The following is an 18,504-nucleotide window of genomic DNA, read 5'->3' as shown; positions in this document are numbered from 1 at the left end:
TAATCCGAGGCAGTTTTGTGATGTCTCAGAGATGCAGGCAGAAAGCTACAAAACTACTCAGTTGCAGGTACTCAATCCCTACTTTAACTAACAACAAAACAGTTGATAAGATCATAAAAAACAAAGTCTCAACCATCATTTTAGATGACAAAAGGAGTCACATGTAAGATTCTAGAACCCATTCCAAATAATCCGACTATTGTAATGACTCCATTTACATTATGACACATTTAGGTAAGGTTTAAGTTTTCAAATTCTTTATTCAATATGATAAATACAACTATGGGACAATAAGCATAATTGTAAAGAAACTTAACTGTTTTCACATAAACCTTACAGTACAATAAAACAACATTATTTACAAGCCACAAAAGCCTAGTAAAAATCTATTAATGCATTTATATGACTAAAACACTTATTGCCCACAATTCAATTTTTAATTTCAGAAAAAGAATTTACCAGCCTCAATTGCGTTTCTTGCAGCAAGCCTGAAATCATTCACAATTTGAGGGATTTCATCTGTCCTTAGCCGCCTTGGAGGAGTGAATTGTGCAATATCAACACCATTAGCGCGGATTTGAGGGGTCAATGGCTTGTCTGTACTGGAAATTGGAGCTTGACCATTTGGCTGATAATCTGTACAGTTTGACGACAGGAAAAACCAATGAAGATCCAGTTGAAATGATTCTCAAATTTCTATAAAATCAGTCAGATCCATCACATGGAGGTTGTAAAAAAACTATTAAATGTCATTTTATTAACTGAAAATAAAATGCAAAAGGATGGTGCATCTGTAGGATGATCAGTACTCAATTTGAGCATTTGATTAATCCGAGCTGCTTATTCTCTCAACACTTGCCTCATATTAGATTACTGCAAGTTACTGCAATTCAATAGCTTAAGTTCACGGTACCTTATCTTATTGTCAGAAATAAAATGTATGTATGATCCTGATAACTAAGTAACCAGTAACTGTCAATAGAAGAGAGAGATATAGAACACACCTTGATTTGAAACCCTGCCAACGTGCCAAATCTGACAAAAGAAGATCCCACCTTTGGCATGAACAGCATCTACAATCGGTTTCCATGCTTCAACTTGCTCCTTTGTCCAGATACCAGGTGTATCTGGATACCTTACAATAAAACAAACAACAGAACACACAAGATTTTCAAGCAACTAAATACAGGTAATGCTTTCGAAACTCAAACATACAATTTCCTATCTATTTAATGCCTCAAAAAACTCTTAAAACAGTTAAACGGATGTAAAATTACCCTTGAGCAGTGTCGGAAACTCCAGTGGCTTCGGCTATAAGCAAACCCCCTTTGGTGGTTCTTTGAGAGTAATACAAAATGGCATGTGGCTGAGGAACATTGTTGTATGATCTCTGTCTAGTCAGTGGTGCCAAAACAACTCTGAAATAAACAAAACAAGCAAGCCGCAATTCAATTAGCCCCATCACCAATAACTCAAACTCAAAAGAAAAAAACCCATAAAATTGCAACATTACACTTAAACTGCCTCTGTAAAACTCTCAGTCAGATCATAGACCAAACGAACAAATACAAAGAAGATACAGAAACTAAATCAGATCATACATTCTAATCAGTTAAGGGTATTATAAGTTAATAACCGGGCGTGCTTCTGCTTAATTACCAAAAAAGGACAGTTAAAAAGTGTTCCTTAAACACCAACAGTTTTACTCGATAGCTACTGATTCACTCCACATAGAGACTGTGAATTAAAAACCACAGTAACTAAATCCCAAATATTTCCTAATCCATTCCAAATATTCACTAATCCATTCATTCTAAATGGACAAGGATTCAGTGGTCAACTGAGTTTGCGCTGAGCCCTGGATAAACAGTGAGAATCTGAATGCTCATGATGTGAATGCTCGTCACTCAAATGTACTTTGGCAGATGTCACTTTCGTCAATAAAGTTAACGCCATACAAAAATCCATACAGCGAAAGAAAATGTAAATCCAAAAAATAAAAATAAAAATAAAAAACTCAATGAAATAAAAGGTGGGTACAATCGGTACCTATGAGAAAGATTGAGACTGCCCATATTGTAAGGAGTGAGAAGAGGGATGATGGGAGTTTCAATGGCCATGTTACCGTTGTTCTCTTCTTGATTTTGCTTAGCCTCCTCTGCTCTGTTTCCCATGTTTAGTAGAATTACAAGCAAATTGAGAATCCTTAACGCGTCTGAAAATAAAATGATTAAAGAAACGGAAGGGTTCAATTGGGTATTTATAGACCGATATGGGTCGACCGTTTTGGAATATGAAAAAATTCCACGAGGGTCGAATCAGTCTCCATTGCCATTGGATTCAATGTTCACATATGTTTAAAATGCTTTTAATCGCTGGCACGTGACGTTTGCAAGTACGTAGCTGGCTGCTGTTGCCTGTATTTGAACAAACTAACCAATATGCCTTTATTTTTAAGGAGCCGCCTATTTTGCAACAGTTGCAAGTTGCAACATACAACAACTTTTATCCTTTCGAATTTCGATTACACTACACTACTTTATATTTTTTGTAAAATTTAATAGCCACTAAAAGTAACAAACGTTTACATATAAGTCTATTTTTGAAATAAAATAATATTTGAAAAGAATTTTAATTTATTATTATAATAATTATTATTATTATTAATATCATTATTATTATTATTATATAAGATTATTGCTATTAAATTTTATTATTTTTATTTATTTTAATTATTATTTATGATTATTACTGTCATTATTATTATTAAAATTTATTACATTTATTATTTTAATTGTTATTATACTGTAATTAATTCATTAATATTAATATTTATCTTGTTATGATTAAAATTATTGTTATTAAAATATATTAACTTTATTATTTTAATTATTATTAATTATTGTTGTTATTATTATTATTAAAACTTATTAATAATTTTTATTATTTTTTTATTATCATTATTAATATTATTATTTCAGTTAATTTTGTTGTTATTATTATTATTGTTAAATTTTTTTAATTTTTTGTTTTAATTAACGTTATTGTCATAATTATTATTTTTAGTATTATTATTATTATTGTTGTTTTAATTATAATATATACAAATAATATTAGTGACACAATTAACAAATGGCATTTTAATAACTTATAATAGCCTATTCCAATTATAAAATAAAGTAAACACATCAATTGGAATGTTGTTCATTCTGACTCCAATTCGTATAGCTCAAGTAAATAACTTATTCTAATTCAAATTTCTTATTACAAGTCTAGCTCATTTCAATTCTGATTTAATAAACGCACCATTAGAATGTGTTTAGAACATAATATTGTATATTGTTATAATATTGTTCACATTAATTTATTACTTACTTATGTTTGGAAGTTTTAAAAGTTAGATTGTAGTCAATTATATAATTCACTACAGTGTGCTAACTTTTGTCTTAATTGAAACATTAAATATATTTAAATTATATTTTTATTTTTACTATAATAATTATAATCTTAAAAATAAATTATATTATAATATTATTTTATTATATCATATTATATTTATATATTAATAATTAATATAAAAATAATAATTAATATATAATTATTAATAAATTTAAATAATGAGAGTAGATCTAGAAATGATAGTAATAATTAATAAATTATGAAATATTTATGAATTTGTGGAATAAATAAACGAGTATTAAATCATGCATTGTAATTGCCCAATATCAATAATAAAAGTCCTCTTAAATTTCATACTTATTCCTTATTCATATCATTTAACAACTAAGCTAATAAATAAAATAATAATAATTATATTTTTTCTTGACATTTCAAAAAACAAGAGGGATTGCAATGAAAAAAACCAAAATAAATACACCCTACCGTTCGATTTGCTTTTACCATTCTTGCCTTGGATCCTATGGTTAAATTACAAAATGACAAAAGTAGTGGTATGTTGCAACTATTGCAACATAGGCGGACCCTATTTTTAATAATGAGATTCTAAGGGTTGTTTGGAATTATTGTTGAGAAATTTAAAAATAATTTTTAAAAGTTAATAGTTAATTTTAGATTTTGATAATTTTAAAAAAATTATTTTTGGTAAACTTAGTTTAATTTTATAATGGATTTTAAAAAATTGAGAATAAGTAGTTTTTCAAAATTTGATTTAAGAATCAATTTTCTACCTAACATAATTTCATACATATTCTCAAATTTATTATATAAATCTAAAATTATCCTTTTTAATTAGGAAATAAAATCATTAACTTAAAAAAATATTATTACTTCCCATTATGTTAAGATAACAAAAAAAATTAATAATATAAAATATTTATTTTAGTTATCAATTATCATTTATACAAAATAAAAATATTTTATATACATATTTATAAATATATAAATAAATTCAATTTAACAGTAAGTCTAGTTCAATCGTTTACATTCTTATAGCAATTTAGCAATAAAATTTAACACACATACAATTATTTTTTAAAACGCATAGTATTTTAAAAGTTACATTATTAGTAGAATAACCCTAAATTATTGTGCTGATTGTACTGGAATGAAAGTTTAGGGTGCCTAAAAAATATGTATAATTAAATGATTTAAAAATCAAGTAGTACCAACAAAGAAAGTAAAATAGAATTAAAAATTATATTTAAAGAAACATGAAATTGGTTTTAATTAAGAATATCAAAACATCATATAATTGGAGTGACTTCAGTGATGACAAATTAATCTATAATGTACTCAAACGGAAGTGATCTGTCTTTGTCAAGACTCAAAATATTGAAATTAGTTGAAGGGATCTCTTCTTTATTAGGAAAAAAAAAATCACATGTCACTGTAAAGAAAAATTGTGATAAGGCGATGTATAAGCCTAATTTGATGCTTAATAATTTTATTACTACTTTATATTCGAGATGCCGGCCTAAAATTTTTTATTATTTCCCTAAAATAATTATAAAAAAAATTACTCCACATGGAAAGTTTTTGTTATAATTTTTTAATTAGTCGCTTTCCGCTTTCCCAAATTTCCTTCACCCAGTAAAAGTGCTACCTTGTCCCTTTCACTAGTGGTCTATTTTCCATAGTTATTATCTCAATCAAGGTAATTAGATTTTGTTATAAATTTATCAAACCTTTTTGTTCATCATAATATATAGTTTTTGTTTTACTTATTTAAAAGATTTTTCAACAAGCGTACATTTTCAGCTGCGAATCTTAATGAAGACATTACAAAACATTAAAATAGAAAAATAAATTCTTTTTAAATTATATAGTTATCTATGTTAAAGATATATTACAAATACTATATGACTAAAATTTCATTATTGATGAATTCTATAGTTTTAAGTCGCAAGTTTTTCTATTTTTACACTAACGAGTCGTCTTTCTTACATTCTTTTCCATTACAAAACCTATATATTTAAGTTTTAAAGTGTTTAGTTTAGTCACACAATCGAAACTGTACACGTCAATGCTAAATTAAAAAAAAAAGATAAAAGAAAGAAAGAAACCACCCAATGGTCAATAATTAATATTATAAACTATTAAAGAAAATGATGCATCCCACTTAATTGAAACGAAAACATGTCCAAGTTCATCTTTGTCATCAAACGAACTGACAAATTTATCCAAGAAATTACAAATTTAACCATAAGAAGTTGGAATTATAACCATTAGACCACTCACTATAAAAATAATAGCATCGGAGTACTATATATTGTGGGTCTTTATGATTTTTTAATAAAAGATTAACGTATTTATAATTTTTAATAAAAGATTAATGTATTTGTAGTCTTTTAACCACCTCGTAATCCTAATTTATTTTATATTTTTGTCGAATTAAGACGAAAGGTTCTATCGAACATTTTTCAAACGGAAGGACTGTTGCATCCAGTTTCTCATGTTTGTGGTTGTTTTTGACATTTAGCCATATCTCAAGTGTATTGAAGCATATATTTATTCGACTTGAGTAGAGTTTTATACTTAACAAATATTTTAAAAAAAATATTAAAGCAAATATTTATTTTGATATCATCATCATGGTCGCCGTCGTTGTTGTCATCATCATCAGTAAAATAATAATAATAATAATTTATTATATCTTAATCGTTTGTAAGTTTTTTTTAAATTTATTTTAGAGATAGAATACATACAATTTTCTTTTTTGAATTATTATGATATATATCATATAAAAGTAAAGAATTTTGAAATTTAAAAATAAATGATGTTTGAATGTTCACTTAAACAAAATATAAAAAAATAATAATTTTTTTATTTCCGAGTACATATTCATGACCGTTTAGCCCTTTATATTTTATAATGTCTTTTAAGATCGTTCAAGATCCTATATCATAAGAGTTTCAAGACTTTCTCTGGAAATCATTTTTTCTTTTTTTTCGTTTGTTTGTTGTCTTTTTTTGTTTTAATATATTTTTTAAATAAAAAAATTAAATGAGCACTTAACTCAAAATATAAGGAATAAATAAGCATTTACCAATCATTTCCTATATTGATTTATTCTAAAGTGTTAAGGGATTTAACAATGTTTGAGAACCATTATTATATGTTTGCTGCTGCTTTAGACGGCGAGATTGTTGATGGTTGACAGATATTATTGTTGCGTTAACTTTTTGGATTGGAGTGGAAATCCTGAGGAGTGGGAATCCTTGGATTAGGAGTGTGGAGTGGGAGTGAGAGTGGGAGTAGGGTGTTTATTTAGACTAAATGAAAGTATGGATTGTCAATCAGAATCCCAATTATTTGTTTATTTTGTCTTAGATTGGGAGTAAATTGTTTTAAATTACAATTTTATCCTTATGTACAGAATTATAATTTGTAATTAAAAAATTAATAAAAAATATATTTGGAAAATAAAATAAATATTTTATTATATTTATAAATTAATAATAATTACTAATATTCTTAATTATGTAAATCATAATTTTTTATTAATTTAAATTTAAATTATGTGAATAAAAATTATTAATAATAGCAACACAAATGAAATATTATTATTGATAATATAGTACAAAATTAATATTTTTTAGAATAAAATATTTATTATTATTAATTAAATAAATAATTAATATTTATTAAAATTAATGTTTATTATTATTAATTTAAATATAATATTTATTTATTTATTTTTATTTTATTAATTAAATATGATATAATTATTATTTTTAATAAATATGATATTATTTATTTATTTTTATTTTAATTATAAGGATAAAATGGGAAGAGGGGGGAGTGGATTCCTACTCCCACCTCCCCCCATGGGAGTGGGAATCCCACTCCCCACTCCAAAATTGAGTGGGACCCACGGATTTCCACTCCCACTCCCCCTTTTTTTAAGGTAAGTAAACACTGGAGTGGGAAGAATCCACACTCCACACTCCTATTCCAGCAAGTAAACACTACCTATATTTCTTAAACCAATTTCTAAATGTATATTGTATGTTTCTCTGTAATTATCTTTTGTGGGTCATTTTTGTTCGAATTTATTTTCTCATTAAAGAATAAATTAAGCTGAATTAGACTAAATTTCAATTTGTCCATGCATGCCTAGATATCATAATCCATATTAATTCAAAATAATTTGGATTTAGATTCAGTTCTAATTATGTTGTTGATGAGTAAGAACATGATCTATATAATTAATAAATTTATTAATCGGCTTGAGAGTGGTTAATTGAGGGAGGCCTGTGATGTTGGGAGAATCTATATATATATATAAAGATAGGACTAGAGAAGGTGATGTGGCATCACAATTTCTCATCTTTATATATTTTTTATTATCTAATAAATAGAGATTTTTTTTTTCAAATTTGGTTTTTCATCTTCTCATAATTAATTTGATTGTATTACACAATAACAATTATGTAAATATTTTAATGAGACATATTCTTTGTAATGAACATCCAAGGGGGAGTGTTATGAATTTATTAAAATAAATGTGGATGTTCATAATATATATCTCTTAGTCTCCTCACTATCTCCCATTAACAACCTTTAGCTTCCCTATAACTCCCACTATCTCACAAAGAATTAGGATCCATAATTTTTCATTAATTTCATGGAGTGATTATGTAACTATAAAATAAGAGCTCATTTTTTTATTTTGTACACACACAATTGGAACGAATAAAATCACTCTATAATATATTCTCTCATTTTATTCTTTATCTTGCGTTGCTTTTTTATTTGTGTTGCTGGCTAATAGTTTTTTTCATTTTTTTAATAACTAAAAAAGTCTTTAATTTTAGTTTTACATTTTTTTTTTGGAAGTCTTGCCTCTTAATCGAATGGAATAAACCGTTAAAAGTAAAATAAGAAAAAAAAGATAATACTAAATTTTTTTTTCAAAATCGCGCAAAGTGCGGTTCTATATTCTAGTAACTGAATAAGAAAAAGGACATCTAATTTGCAAAAGCACATAGGCATCATATTTTGTCATTACTCCCATTCAAACAAGTAGTTGAAACACGCGTTTTATCTAAAACGTGGGAACAAGCATGGCTTAGATTCCCATTTTCGGTACTTGATTCAAAATTTTTTCATCGTATTTATGTGCACTGTAACAAAATAAAAGCACTATTCATCACCAACGCAGTTGCTATGCAATTGAAAATAATGTTAAATGGTTTCTTGTTGGAAATCGTTAACTACTGTTTTATTTAGGATTGAGGTTGGGTAGTTGGAGCTTAAAAAGTATAGCACCAAAATGTTTGGTAAACACAAATTGCTGTAACTTGGAAGTTAAGTTAATTTGACAGTATACTTGTATGATAAAATATCTATTATATCTTTACTAATTTTGTTAAAATTATTAGTAAAAAAATTATATTTACAACATAATATTAACTTTTACTTCTTAATTATAGTTTTTTTTTTCCACAGAAGGTGTAACTTAAAATGTACAACACCTCAATCCCAAATAGACATTACCTTAGCGTTAAATGGTTGTGACCTTGAGTTACCAGCAAGCGTGATATTACCTTCTTTGAAACAATTATATCTGTCGTCAGTTGAAGTAGATGATCATGTTATTAAAAGTTTTATTAAAAATTTAATTGTTGGGTGTCCATGATTGAGGTTATAAGTCTAAGAGATTGGAGATGATTAAAGGTCTCGAGTTAGTTGGTCTTAGTAAACTCAATGAGATCAAGATGTGGAACAATTAATACGAGGTCTTAAACTCCTGGCTATCAGAGGATTGAGTGTCCATTCAATTCACATTAGGGAGTTCCTGTTTGTACCATTTGAGATTAGCATAGCCTTTTCCAAGAATCTTAAACCCTTGAAATTTAGAATGGCTTCCATGACAGATTCAAGAGCGGCTTTACTATTAGGTTAACTAAATGATGCTCCAATTTTTAGGAAGTCTCCAATATTTGAAATTTATTTGATTAATACACTAATGAGTAATTATTCTTCTAACATCTCAAAGATGTTATTTAAGTTGCATATATAAGAAAGCCTAATTTTTAGATATCTCATTATTATTACTCTCATTCATAATTATCCAGAAGAGAAATTATCCACCATCCATCCGTTTTTTCACCATTTTCAAAAAATACACAAATTTTTTTTTTTTTGCAGCGCTCCACCTGAAGTTAATATTTTTTTCATTGGTCCACTTTCATTATAACACCGTTAGAACTTTGTTGACATCATAAGGGTAAAATTGTCATTTCACAACAATATAGTGGTGGACAAATGCAAACCAATATAACTTCAAGTAGAGTTCAAGTGTTCAACAAACAAAAAATTAAGAATTGTGTATTTTTGAAACAATATGAAAAAAAAAGTGGTCAGTGGATAATTTATCTTTTACATTTGAGGGTAAAAAAATTATTTATACAATATTCCGTTAGTTTTCTTAACAGTCTCCAAACGGAAGTGGACGAGTGAAAATAAATATAAGTTCAGGTGGATTCCAGCAAAAAAAAAAAATTGTGTATTTTTGAAAAAATTGAAAAAAACGGGTGGACGGTCAATAATTTCCCTATCTAGAAATTAAGATATTTTTCTTAATAAAAATCTATATGTGATAATTTTCACCTCGAAAATAAAATTCATTTTTTTGTAAAAATTTCATATATGACAATCTTCACATACAGTAGAATTCATAGTTTTACCAATTAATTCTTTATTTTGTTAATCTTTCCGGAGGAAAAAAAAAGTACTTTCATACTTATAGCTTATTTTTTTTTCACAGAAGGTGTAACTTAAAAGGTACAACACCTCAATCCCAAACACGTCTTACCTTAGTGTTAAATGGCTGTAAGCTTGAGTTACCAACAAGCGTGATGTTACATTTTTTGAGACAATTATATTTGTCGTCAGTTGAAGCGGATGATCATGTTATTAAAAATTTAATTGACTAGGTGTTTGTGATTGAGGTTATAAGTCTCAGAGATTGGAGATGGTTAAAGGTCTCGAGTTAGTTGGTCTTAGTAAACTCAATGAGATCAAGATATGGAACAATTAACATGAGGATCTTAAACTACTAGCAATTAGAGGATTGAGTGTCCATTCAATTCACATTAGGGAGTTCCTTTTTGTACCATTTGAGATCAGCATAGCCTTTTCTAAGAATCTTAAATCCTTGAAATTTAGCATGGCTTCCATAACATATTCAAGAGCGGCTTTAGTATTAGGTTAACTAAATGATGCTCCAATTTTTAGGAAGACCCCAATATTTGAAATTTATTTGATTAATACGCTAATGAATAATTATTCTTCTAACATTTCAAAGATGTTATTTAAGTTGCATATATAAGGAAGTCTAATTTTTAGATATCTCCATATTATTACTCCCATTCATAATTATCCAAAAATTAAGAATTTTTCTTAATAAAAATTCTATATTTGATAATCTTCACATCGAAAATAAGATTAATTTTTTTTATAAAAATTTCATATACGGCAATCTTCACCTATAGTAGAATTCGTGGTTTTACAAGTTTTTATTTTTATGGGAAAGTAAAACTTTCATTAATTGAACGAAGTGAAAACTTACAAAATTTCAGAACGAAAATTCTCCACCCAAAAAACATATTCAAATTTTTCAATAGCCATCATAGTTAAAGATTAGGCACACTCATTAAATTATCTAGGGACATATTGTGCTTTAAAGGCTTTGAAATTCTTTTTTAAATCTTGAATTTCTGCAATGACCAAATATATTTCTGTTAGGCTGCCTTCTCTATTGTTTATCAATTCTGGTACTTCATGAGAATCAGTTTCTAGGATAATTGACTGTAGACCTGCTTCCTGTGCTATTTTGATGCCCTACTCAGCTGCGTTTACTTCCACATATGTTACATCTCTCCCAATCCCGAGCATTGTCTTTTGGTGTCAGTAGTTGCATCAACATTTATCTTTAGCCATCCATCGGGTGGAGGGGTCCAGGATTTTGGTTTTTCCTTCTGCATTTTTCCTAGATTCAACATCTCTGGAAAATTTGTTCTTCTAAAAACTTCATTGACTGCTTCAGCTTTGGCCATTTGCAATCCTTGATCCAACTTTACACCTTCAAATACAAATTTATTTCTAGCATGCCAAATCACCCACCACATTGACCCCACAAGCTCAAGTTCAGCTTTACTTAATTTCTTCTGAAGCATCATCAAATCCCCCAAGAGGTTTGCATTTCTCATCTATTGAATTGCATTCACCATTGATGAAAGCTACCAAACCTTTCTTGCTGCTTTGCAAGTGACTAGGGCATGCATAGTATTTTCCACTCTATTTCTACAATGCTTGTTGTGACCTTCCTGAATAATTCTACGCTTCCACAAATTCTCAGCTGTCGGTAGTAAGTTTTTAACTACTTTCCAAATGAAAATCTTGATCTTTTTTGGGATGGTAAGGGTATATATGATATTCCAATTTCTACCTTTACTGTTGGAGCAATTTGGTGAATTCAAAAATTTCATATTTATAGCCACTTGGTGTCCACGGTTTGAAAGTGGATGATCTTGGAATCCAATTTCCTTTGTAGGCTAAGATGTTTTACCCATTACCAATTCTCTATCTATATCCATTAAGAATTACTTGTCGACCCCAAAGTAAGCTTCTCTAAATATAAGATGGGTTTGACCCCATTGAAGCATTTAGAAAATCAGTCTTCTCGAAAATACCTAGCCTTTAAAACAGAAGCTGCAAGGGAATTTGGATTTTGAATCAATCTCTATCCTTGCTTAGCTACCATGACTTGGTTAAAACTTGATATGTCTCTAAAGCCCATTCCCCCTCAAATTTTAGCTTGACTCATCTTCTCCCCTCTGATCCAAATGATGCCCCCTTTTTTCCTTCTTTTTATTGCTCACTAAATATCATCACACAGACCAATAAGTATCTTGAAGACACTCATTGCATAAGCTTGTTATGCCACTACTTTCCTCAACTCGAGAAAAGTTTCTGTTGCCAACTAGAGATCTTGCTCTGGACTTTTAGCTTAATCTTATTGAAGAAATTTTTCTTTTTCCTTCTTATCATTGAGGGCAGGCCTAAGTACTTCTCATGCTTCGTTACCACATTGAGCTGAAATATTCTTTTAATGGCTGAAATTTGGTTTGCATAGACACTGCCGCTGAAGAACATGCATGACTTTTCAAAATTAAAAATTTGGCCAGAGGCAATGGCATAGCAATCGAACAAATCTTTTAGATGCTGGAAATCTTTAATTGAGGCTTTGGAAAAAAAAATTAGACTGTCATATGCAAATAAGAGGTGAGAAATAGAAATATGCTGTCCAAATTTCAACCCATGTATTAACTTGCTTCTCTCAGCCTGAATCAACAAATTTGAAAGAGCATCTGCACATATTATAAACAGATAAGGAGATAAAGGGCATTCCTGCCTCAAGCCCCTTTTAGGAATAATCTTGCCCTTTGGTATTCCATTTATGATTATAGAAAAGGATGACGTAGTAATGCAATTCATAATTAAATTTATCAACTTCTTAACAAAACCTAATATGATCATTGTCTGCTTTAAAAAATCCCACTATGCCCTATTGTAAGCTTTGCTGATATCAAACTTAAGAGCCACCAAGCCATTTTTTTTTCCTTTGTTATGCCTAATCTTATAGTGGCATTCATACCCAACAATGATATTATCCATTATCAATATGTTGGGGATAGAAGCACTCTACGAAGAATCAATTACAACAAGTAAGATAGTTTTCAATCTATTTGCAATAGTTTTACAACAATCCTATAAATGAAATTACAAAGACTTATTGGTCTAAATTCAGTCACTTTCCTAAGCTTTACATTATTGGCAATTAAAGCAATGTATGTGTGGTTCAAAGGAGCAATGTTACCTGCTTCATTGAGGATGTGAAGACATGTGGTGATGTTAACTAATGGCCAGTGCTTCCAATAAAAGGCAGCCGGTAGCCCATCAGGGCCTAGTGTCTTGGTTAGACACATTTGATTTAGAGCCTCCATTATCTCTTCCTCTGTATATGGTTGAGTCAGATACTCATTCATTTAAGTTGAAACTTTTAAGACCATTCCTTTCAAAGCACACTCTATTTGATCTTGAGTAGGGTTGGAAGTTGAAAATAACTCTGAAAAGTAACCGCAAAACTCTTTCTCAATATCTTCATTTTCTTCTACCCACTTTCCCTATGCATCTTCAACTCCTCAAATTTTGTTCTTCCTCTTTTTAGATGAAGCTTTTGAGTGGAAGAATTTAGTGCTTTTATCTCCCTCCATCAATCAATCAGCCTTAAACCTCTCTCTGTTTCCAAAAGATCTCTTCATCTAAAAGGAGGTTATGGATCTGCCTCTCAATGCTTATCAATTCTTCACCCCTATCCCACTGTCTTTCCTACTGGAGCTCTTATATTTTGTTCATCAGCTTCTCTAATTTCTTCTTGCTTCCTTTAAAAGTTTTCTTACTCTAGTGTATTAATTCAGTTAGTGAAGATTTGCTGGCTTGTTTAAAAAGCTGCACTGCATTATCCCTTGACTAGTCTTTGGCCGATTCTTCCTTTACAATGTTCTTACACTCATTATAGTTGCTCTACATGTCTTTATAATGGGTTCTTGAAAAGGTTCTTTTATTATATGGCTTTCTATTGGCTCTGTTTATCACTTCCATCAAAATCGGATTGTGGCCTGAGCACCATATAATCAGATTTTTTTGCAGCTTGGTTTTAGAAAGAATTTGTCCAATCATTACTACATAAAAATCTATCTAGACGTTCTTCAACAAAGTGGCTACCAAATCTCCTATTAGACCATGTAAAAGGGTGGCCTGTATAACCCAAATCTTTCAAATTGTAATCCTGAACATCATCTCGAAACTCTATAATCATATGAACCTCCCTGTCTTTTCCTCCATTTTTTTCATCTAAGTGCATTATCTCATTGAAATTGCCAAAGCATAACTAAGGGGGTGAAGATAAACCTGTTAATCTCCTTAATAAAGTCCAAGTGTGTTTTTTCTGACTCGTTTCTAGGTGCCCGTAGATTCTAGTGCATCTCATCTGCTTCCCACTTTCAATTCTACCTCAGTATCTATGCGGTGTTTGCTGAAAGAGGTGATATCTACCCTTGTTTCTGAATTCTAAAGCATAGCTAGACCCCCATTATTACCACCTCTACTAACCCAAAAACAATTTTCAAACTTCAGCTTCTTGCCAACATTTTCCATGTGTACAGATGTCAATTTAGTTTCACATAGAAACATTAATTTAGGTCTATACAATGTGAGGAATTTTTGGAGAACTATGAACGTCCGGTCATTCCCCATCCCCCGGACGTTCCAGCTTAGAATCCTCATAGCTGTCGGCAGGGTTGATGTTCTGCCTCCGTTGATTGAGTTGCATTGTTTGTGTTTTTAACATTTTCTCCGTTCTTAAAACAACCTAGTTGAGCTTATAGCTAAGAGGAGATGTATTGCAAGAGCTTTCTCTAGTTATTGAGTTTTTTTGTGGGCTTAGGATCTTGGTTTTTTTTATAATTTGGGCTTGACCTTATTACTCCACGACCTAGTCTTTTTCCCACAATTAGCCTTTTTTTTGTGTGTCCTTTGCTACTTACACTTCTAGCTTGCAGCTTTCACTTCTTTCTCTTAGGCCTAACATTTTTTTGTTTTCGGTCCATCACATACTACTTCTTCTGGGCTTGAGTTGCTTTGATATTTTTTTAGGCTTGTATTTAGAGTTAATTTTGGCTCCAAATTTAGCGCCAAATTTAACTTTATTCCCTCCCAATTCTCCGTTCCCGCTTTTTCTCTCTTTTTTCCATGATTGTTTAAGTTGTCGGCTATATTTTCGGTATCAGCTATGTTAGGTTACTTTTGACCGTGTCTTTCTAATTTCTTAGTTCTATAGTCATTTGCATTAATTACTCCCCAATCTTCCTTGTTTAACTATCATGATCTCCCGAATTAGATTGGTTTGACTCGGGTTCATGTTTATACGGGTCTAAACCAATTTGTTTTGCCTGCCTACTCCCATGGTGTTCTGCTTCCTTTGGTTCGTTATTGAGCTGCTCAAACCTTCTATTCCATCTATCTTTTCCCCTGTTCAGCCCAGTTTTTTCAACTTTGGACAATGCCTTCATGTACACTCCATAGGGCAGTTTTTTTTTTTTTTTTGGTTGTCCCATGTATGATTCACACTCTTTAAATTGGTACCAAATGGTACCACAGCAAAAGCAGAAATCTGGGAGCCGTTCATACAATACTGACAACTCTACTTTATCATTTTCTTCTAGCTCCAGCCATTTTCTGTAATGGCTTTGTGATGTCAATGGATATTCTGACTCTTGCATACAAACAAATACACTCCTCGTCATAGTCAGTTTCAACTTCCAACACCTCTCCAATCAGTCCTCCTAGCTTTTGAACATTGTCTCTCTCTATGCAAACTATGGGTATATTGTGAATTTGTACCAAAAAACGTGTATGCGTGAATTCTTCCTTTCTCATGTTTCCTATTCCACTGGGTTCTTTCAAAACAATCAGAGCCTTATCGAAATGACATGGCTCTCCTGCCATTATTTTCTGTTTATCAACTTCTAACCCAAATTTGAACCGAAAAATATTGTTTCTCATGCTCTCAATCTTCACCTCTTTTGTTGTTTTCCATGCTCGTGTTAATGCAGTTTTGATCATATCCGTGTGGACACTCTTTGCCAATAGAATTTTCCCAACTAGAGAATTTGCCATTATACTCCCTCTTTTTCCTTGCATTCCGCTTCTAATTGATAGCTTTCGTTCACTGCCATCTCATATAGAAATAGCTTTGCATTTACATATTAACTCCTCTGTGTCCATAGATGACGAACAACAAGTTTGCTCTTTACCTTCTAACTACCCTGTGTTTGAATCTTGGAGTTTTACTCACTCTCACCCACTCTGTTAAATGAACTCCCTCGATTTTTAACTTCCCTGATAATTTTAAATAAAAGACACTCAATCTAAAAGACATTGAATTTGCAAAGTTTCAATGGAAATATATGTCTCTTCTTGCCATTCTCTGCCCTCTCAACATCGACAAATTTTCATTTTATTAGTTTTACTTTTGTGAAGAATTTGAGTGTTCCAGAAGTAGTCATGGCAAATCCAACCTTTCCCACTTGTAATCAAGCATTTGAGTATTATCATAACTTGTTTTGGAGGTATAAGTGTTGCCGTGAAAGATGCTATAGGTAGCTTGCTTTGGATTTCACTTCATGCAAAAATGGTCTTAATTGAATCAGAAACTCATATAGGTCTTGTTTGATATTAAGGTGTTCTAACTTTTAAATTATAGTTGTTGTATGAAATAAAAGTTAGTAATATGTAGTGACAATTTTTTTTTAAATAATTGTAATAAAATTAGTAAATATATATAATAATTTTTTTATCATACAAGTATAAAATCAAATTAACTTAATTTCTAAATTACAACATCTAATGCTTACTAGCTTTTAAGTTACAGTTGGAAAGTACTTGACAAATGTATGCAATTTACTGTGCTTGTACACAAGTTCAATTTAACATTTCAGTAATGTGAACGCAAATAAAGGTTGCTTTAACTTGCTGCAAATAATGTAAGTTAAAATTACAAAAGAGTGTATTATGATAAAGGATATTCATAATTTTTTTAAGAAATCAAGTTACTCTAATTCACATCGTTTCTTTTTTTTAAGGATTTGCATTCGAATGAAAGCATGAACGAAACAAGTAATGGTGAGCTGGCTATCTTCGGAAATCATCATATATATAAATTTTATTTTATAAAATTTTGCCATATTCCAGTAATTATATATTGAAGGGTCTTCATTTGTATATAACACTAGGTGTTAGGTATGTTTACTTATTGGTATTTCTTTGACAACAATATGTGATAGTGCCCTTAGAAACACAGGTACATAATCATCGAAAAATCAAGTTTTCTTAAAATTTATGTGGATGATTAATGATGTATCCTTTTTTATCAGGTATTTAATTCATTTGTATATGCAAAGGCCATATCTATAAATCAAGATAAATCTAGAATCAATTTTGTACCCGAGACCCTTTAGAATTAACCAAGATCTATGAATATTTGAATCCAATTTACAAGAAACAGAAATGAAAGTGAAACAGAATTAAATTCAAGCTGTCCAACGAGATAAATAATGAGTCCTAATTCTCTATGACTCATATTTCCCTTAGAAACCCGGATACTTCATTATATATTTCCATCAGCCCATATATTTCTTGGATATGAATTTTTTTTTTTCACTTCTTCAAAAGGAGCTACATGTTTCTTACTTTGCAAAGGATCCCAGCACAGTACGAGCAAGCTTGTGTGGACATCCCTGAATGTTGGTAGGGAAATTTATGCCAAAATGGGGAAACTGCAGAATGGATTGCAAGTGATTCTAACAGGCCGGCTTTAGAGTATATGCGGCCTTAGGCAAAATTTTTTTGTAGGGCATTTTTTTATTTTACAATTTTAATACTCAAAAAAATATAAAAGACTAAAAAATTCATTCGGCTTTTAACTCTTGAATTTTAATAGTAATGAAAATATCTTAAAAATTTTCAAAAACCAAACCTAAAAAATTAACCAAGAAGATATCTTTTTTACTTCCATTAAAATTATTACAAAATAAACAAACAAATAAATAAAAAAATATTATTTTCAAATAGAATATTTAGAATAGCAAAAAGTTGAGATAATGAATTGATTATGAAATAATAGATATGCACTTTATATTTTAAGAAACTAATTTTTTTTCTTTTTTACATGAATTAATGAATGTAATAATTCTGTTTGTAAAAAAAAAAGAGCAAGAAATCTATTTATTTATTGATTTTTATATTATATTACAAGGTTTTAATGGAAATTAAAAGGAATATTAAAAGTCAAAGAATTTAATTTTTTTAGGAAACTTAAAAGGTAAAAAATTAAATTTTTTTTGGAAAAACTAATAATGAATGAATTAATAGCTAAACAATTTTATTAATTATATCTCTTGAACATTAAGGTTACCA

The 18,504-nt window shown here is 29.8% G+C and overlaps 1 protein-coding gene across 4 annotated transcripts in view; it reads right to left on the bottom strand.

Moving 5' to 3' along the window:
* Positions 1-18,504, bottom strand: part of LOC107174224 (putative 12-oxophytodienoate reductase 11) — a 90,333-nt gene that overhangs the window by 55,790 nt on the left and 16,039 nt on the right. For 2 of the 4 annotated variants that reach the window (XM_052437933.1, XM_052437932.1), the window contains exons 1-4: positions 2,050-2,303; positions 1,278-1,418; positions 1,005-1,135; positions 460-636 (exon numbers count right to left, since the gene is read on the bottom strand). The exons of the other annotated variants lie outside the window; for them this stretch is intronic. In XM_052437933.1, coding sequence (XP_052293893.1) covers positions 460-636; positions 1,005-1,135; positions 1,278-1,418; positions 2,050-2,174 — 574 coding nt within the window. In that variant the 5' untranslated portion in view covers positions 2,175-2,303. Of the gene's footprint in view, positions 1-459; positions 637-1,004; positions 1,136-1,277; positions 1,419-2,049; positions 2,304-18,504 lie in introns of those variants that run through there. 4 annotated transcript variants of the gene reach the window in all.

This window comes from Citrus sinensis, chromosome 3 (assembly GCF_022201045.2).
Source record: "Citrus sinensis cultivar Valencia sweet orange chromosome 3, DVS_A1.0, whole genome shotgun sequence".
Classification (NCBI taxonomy): domain Eukaryota; kingdom Viridiplantae; phylum Streptophyta; class Magnoliopsida; order Sapindales; family Rutaceae; genus Citrus; species Citrus sinensis.
Note: the sequence above shows the minus strand (reverse complement) of the source record. Positions and strands in the feature narration are given on the sequence as shown.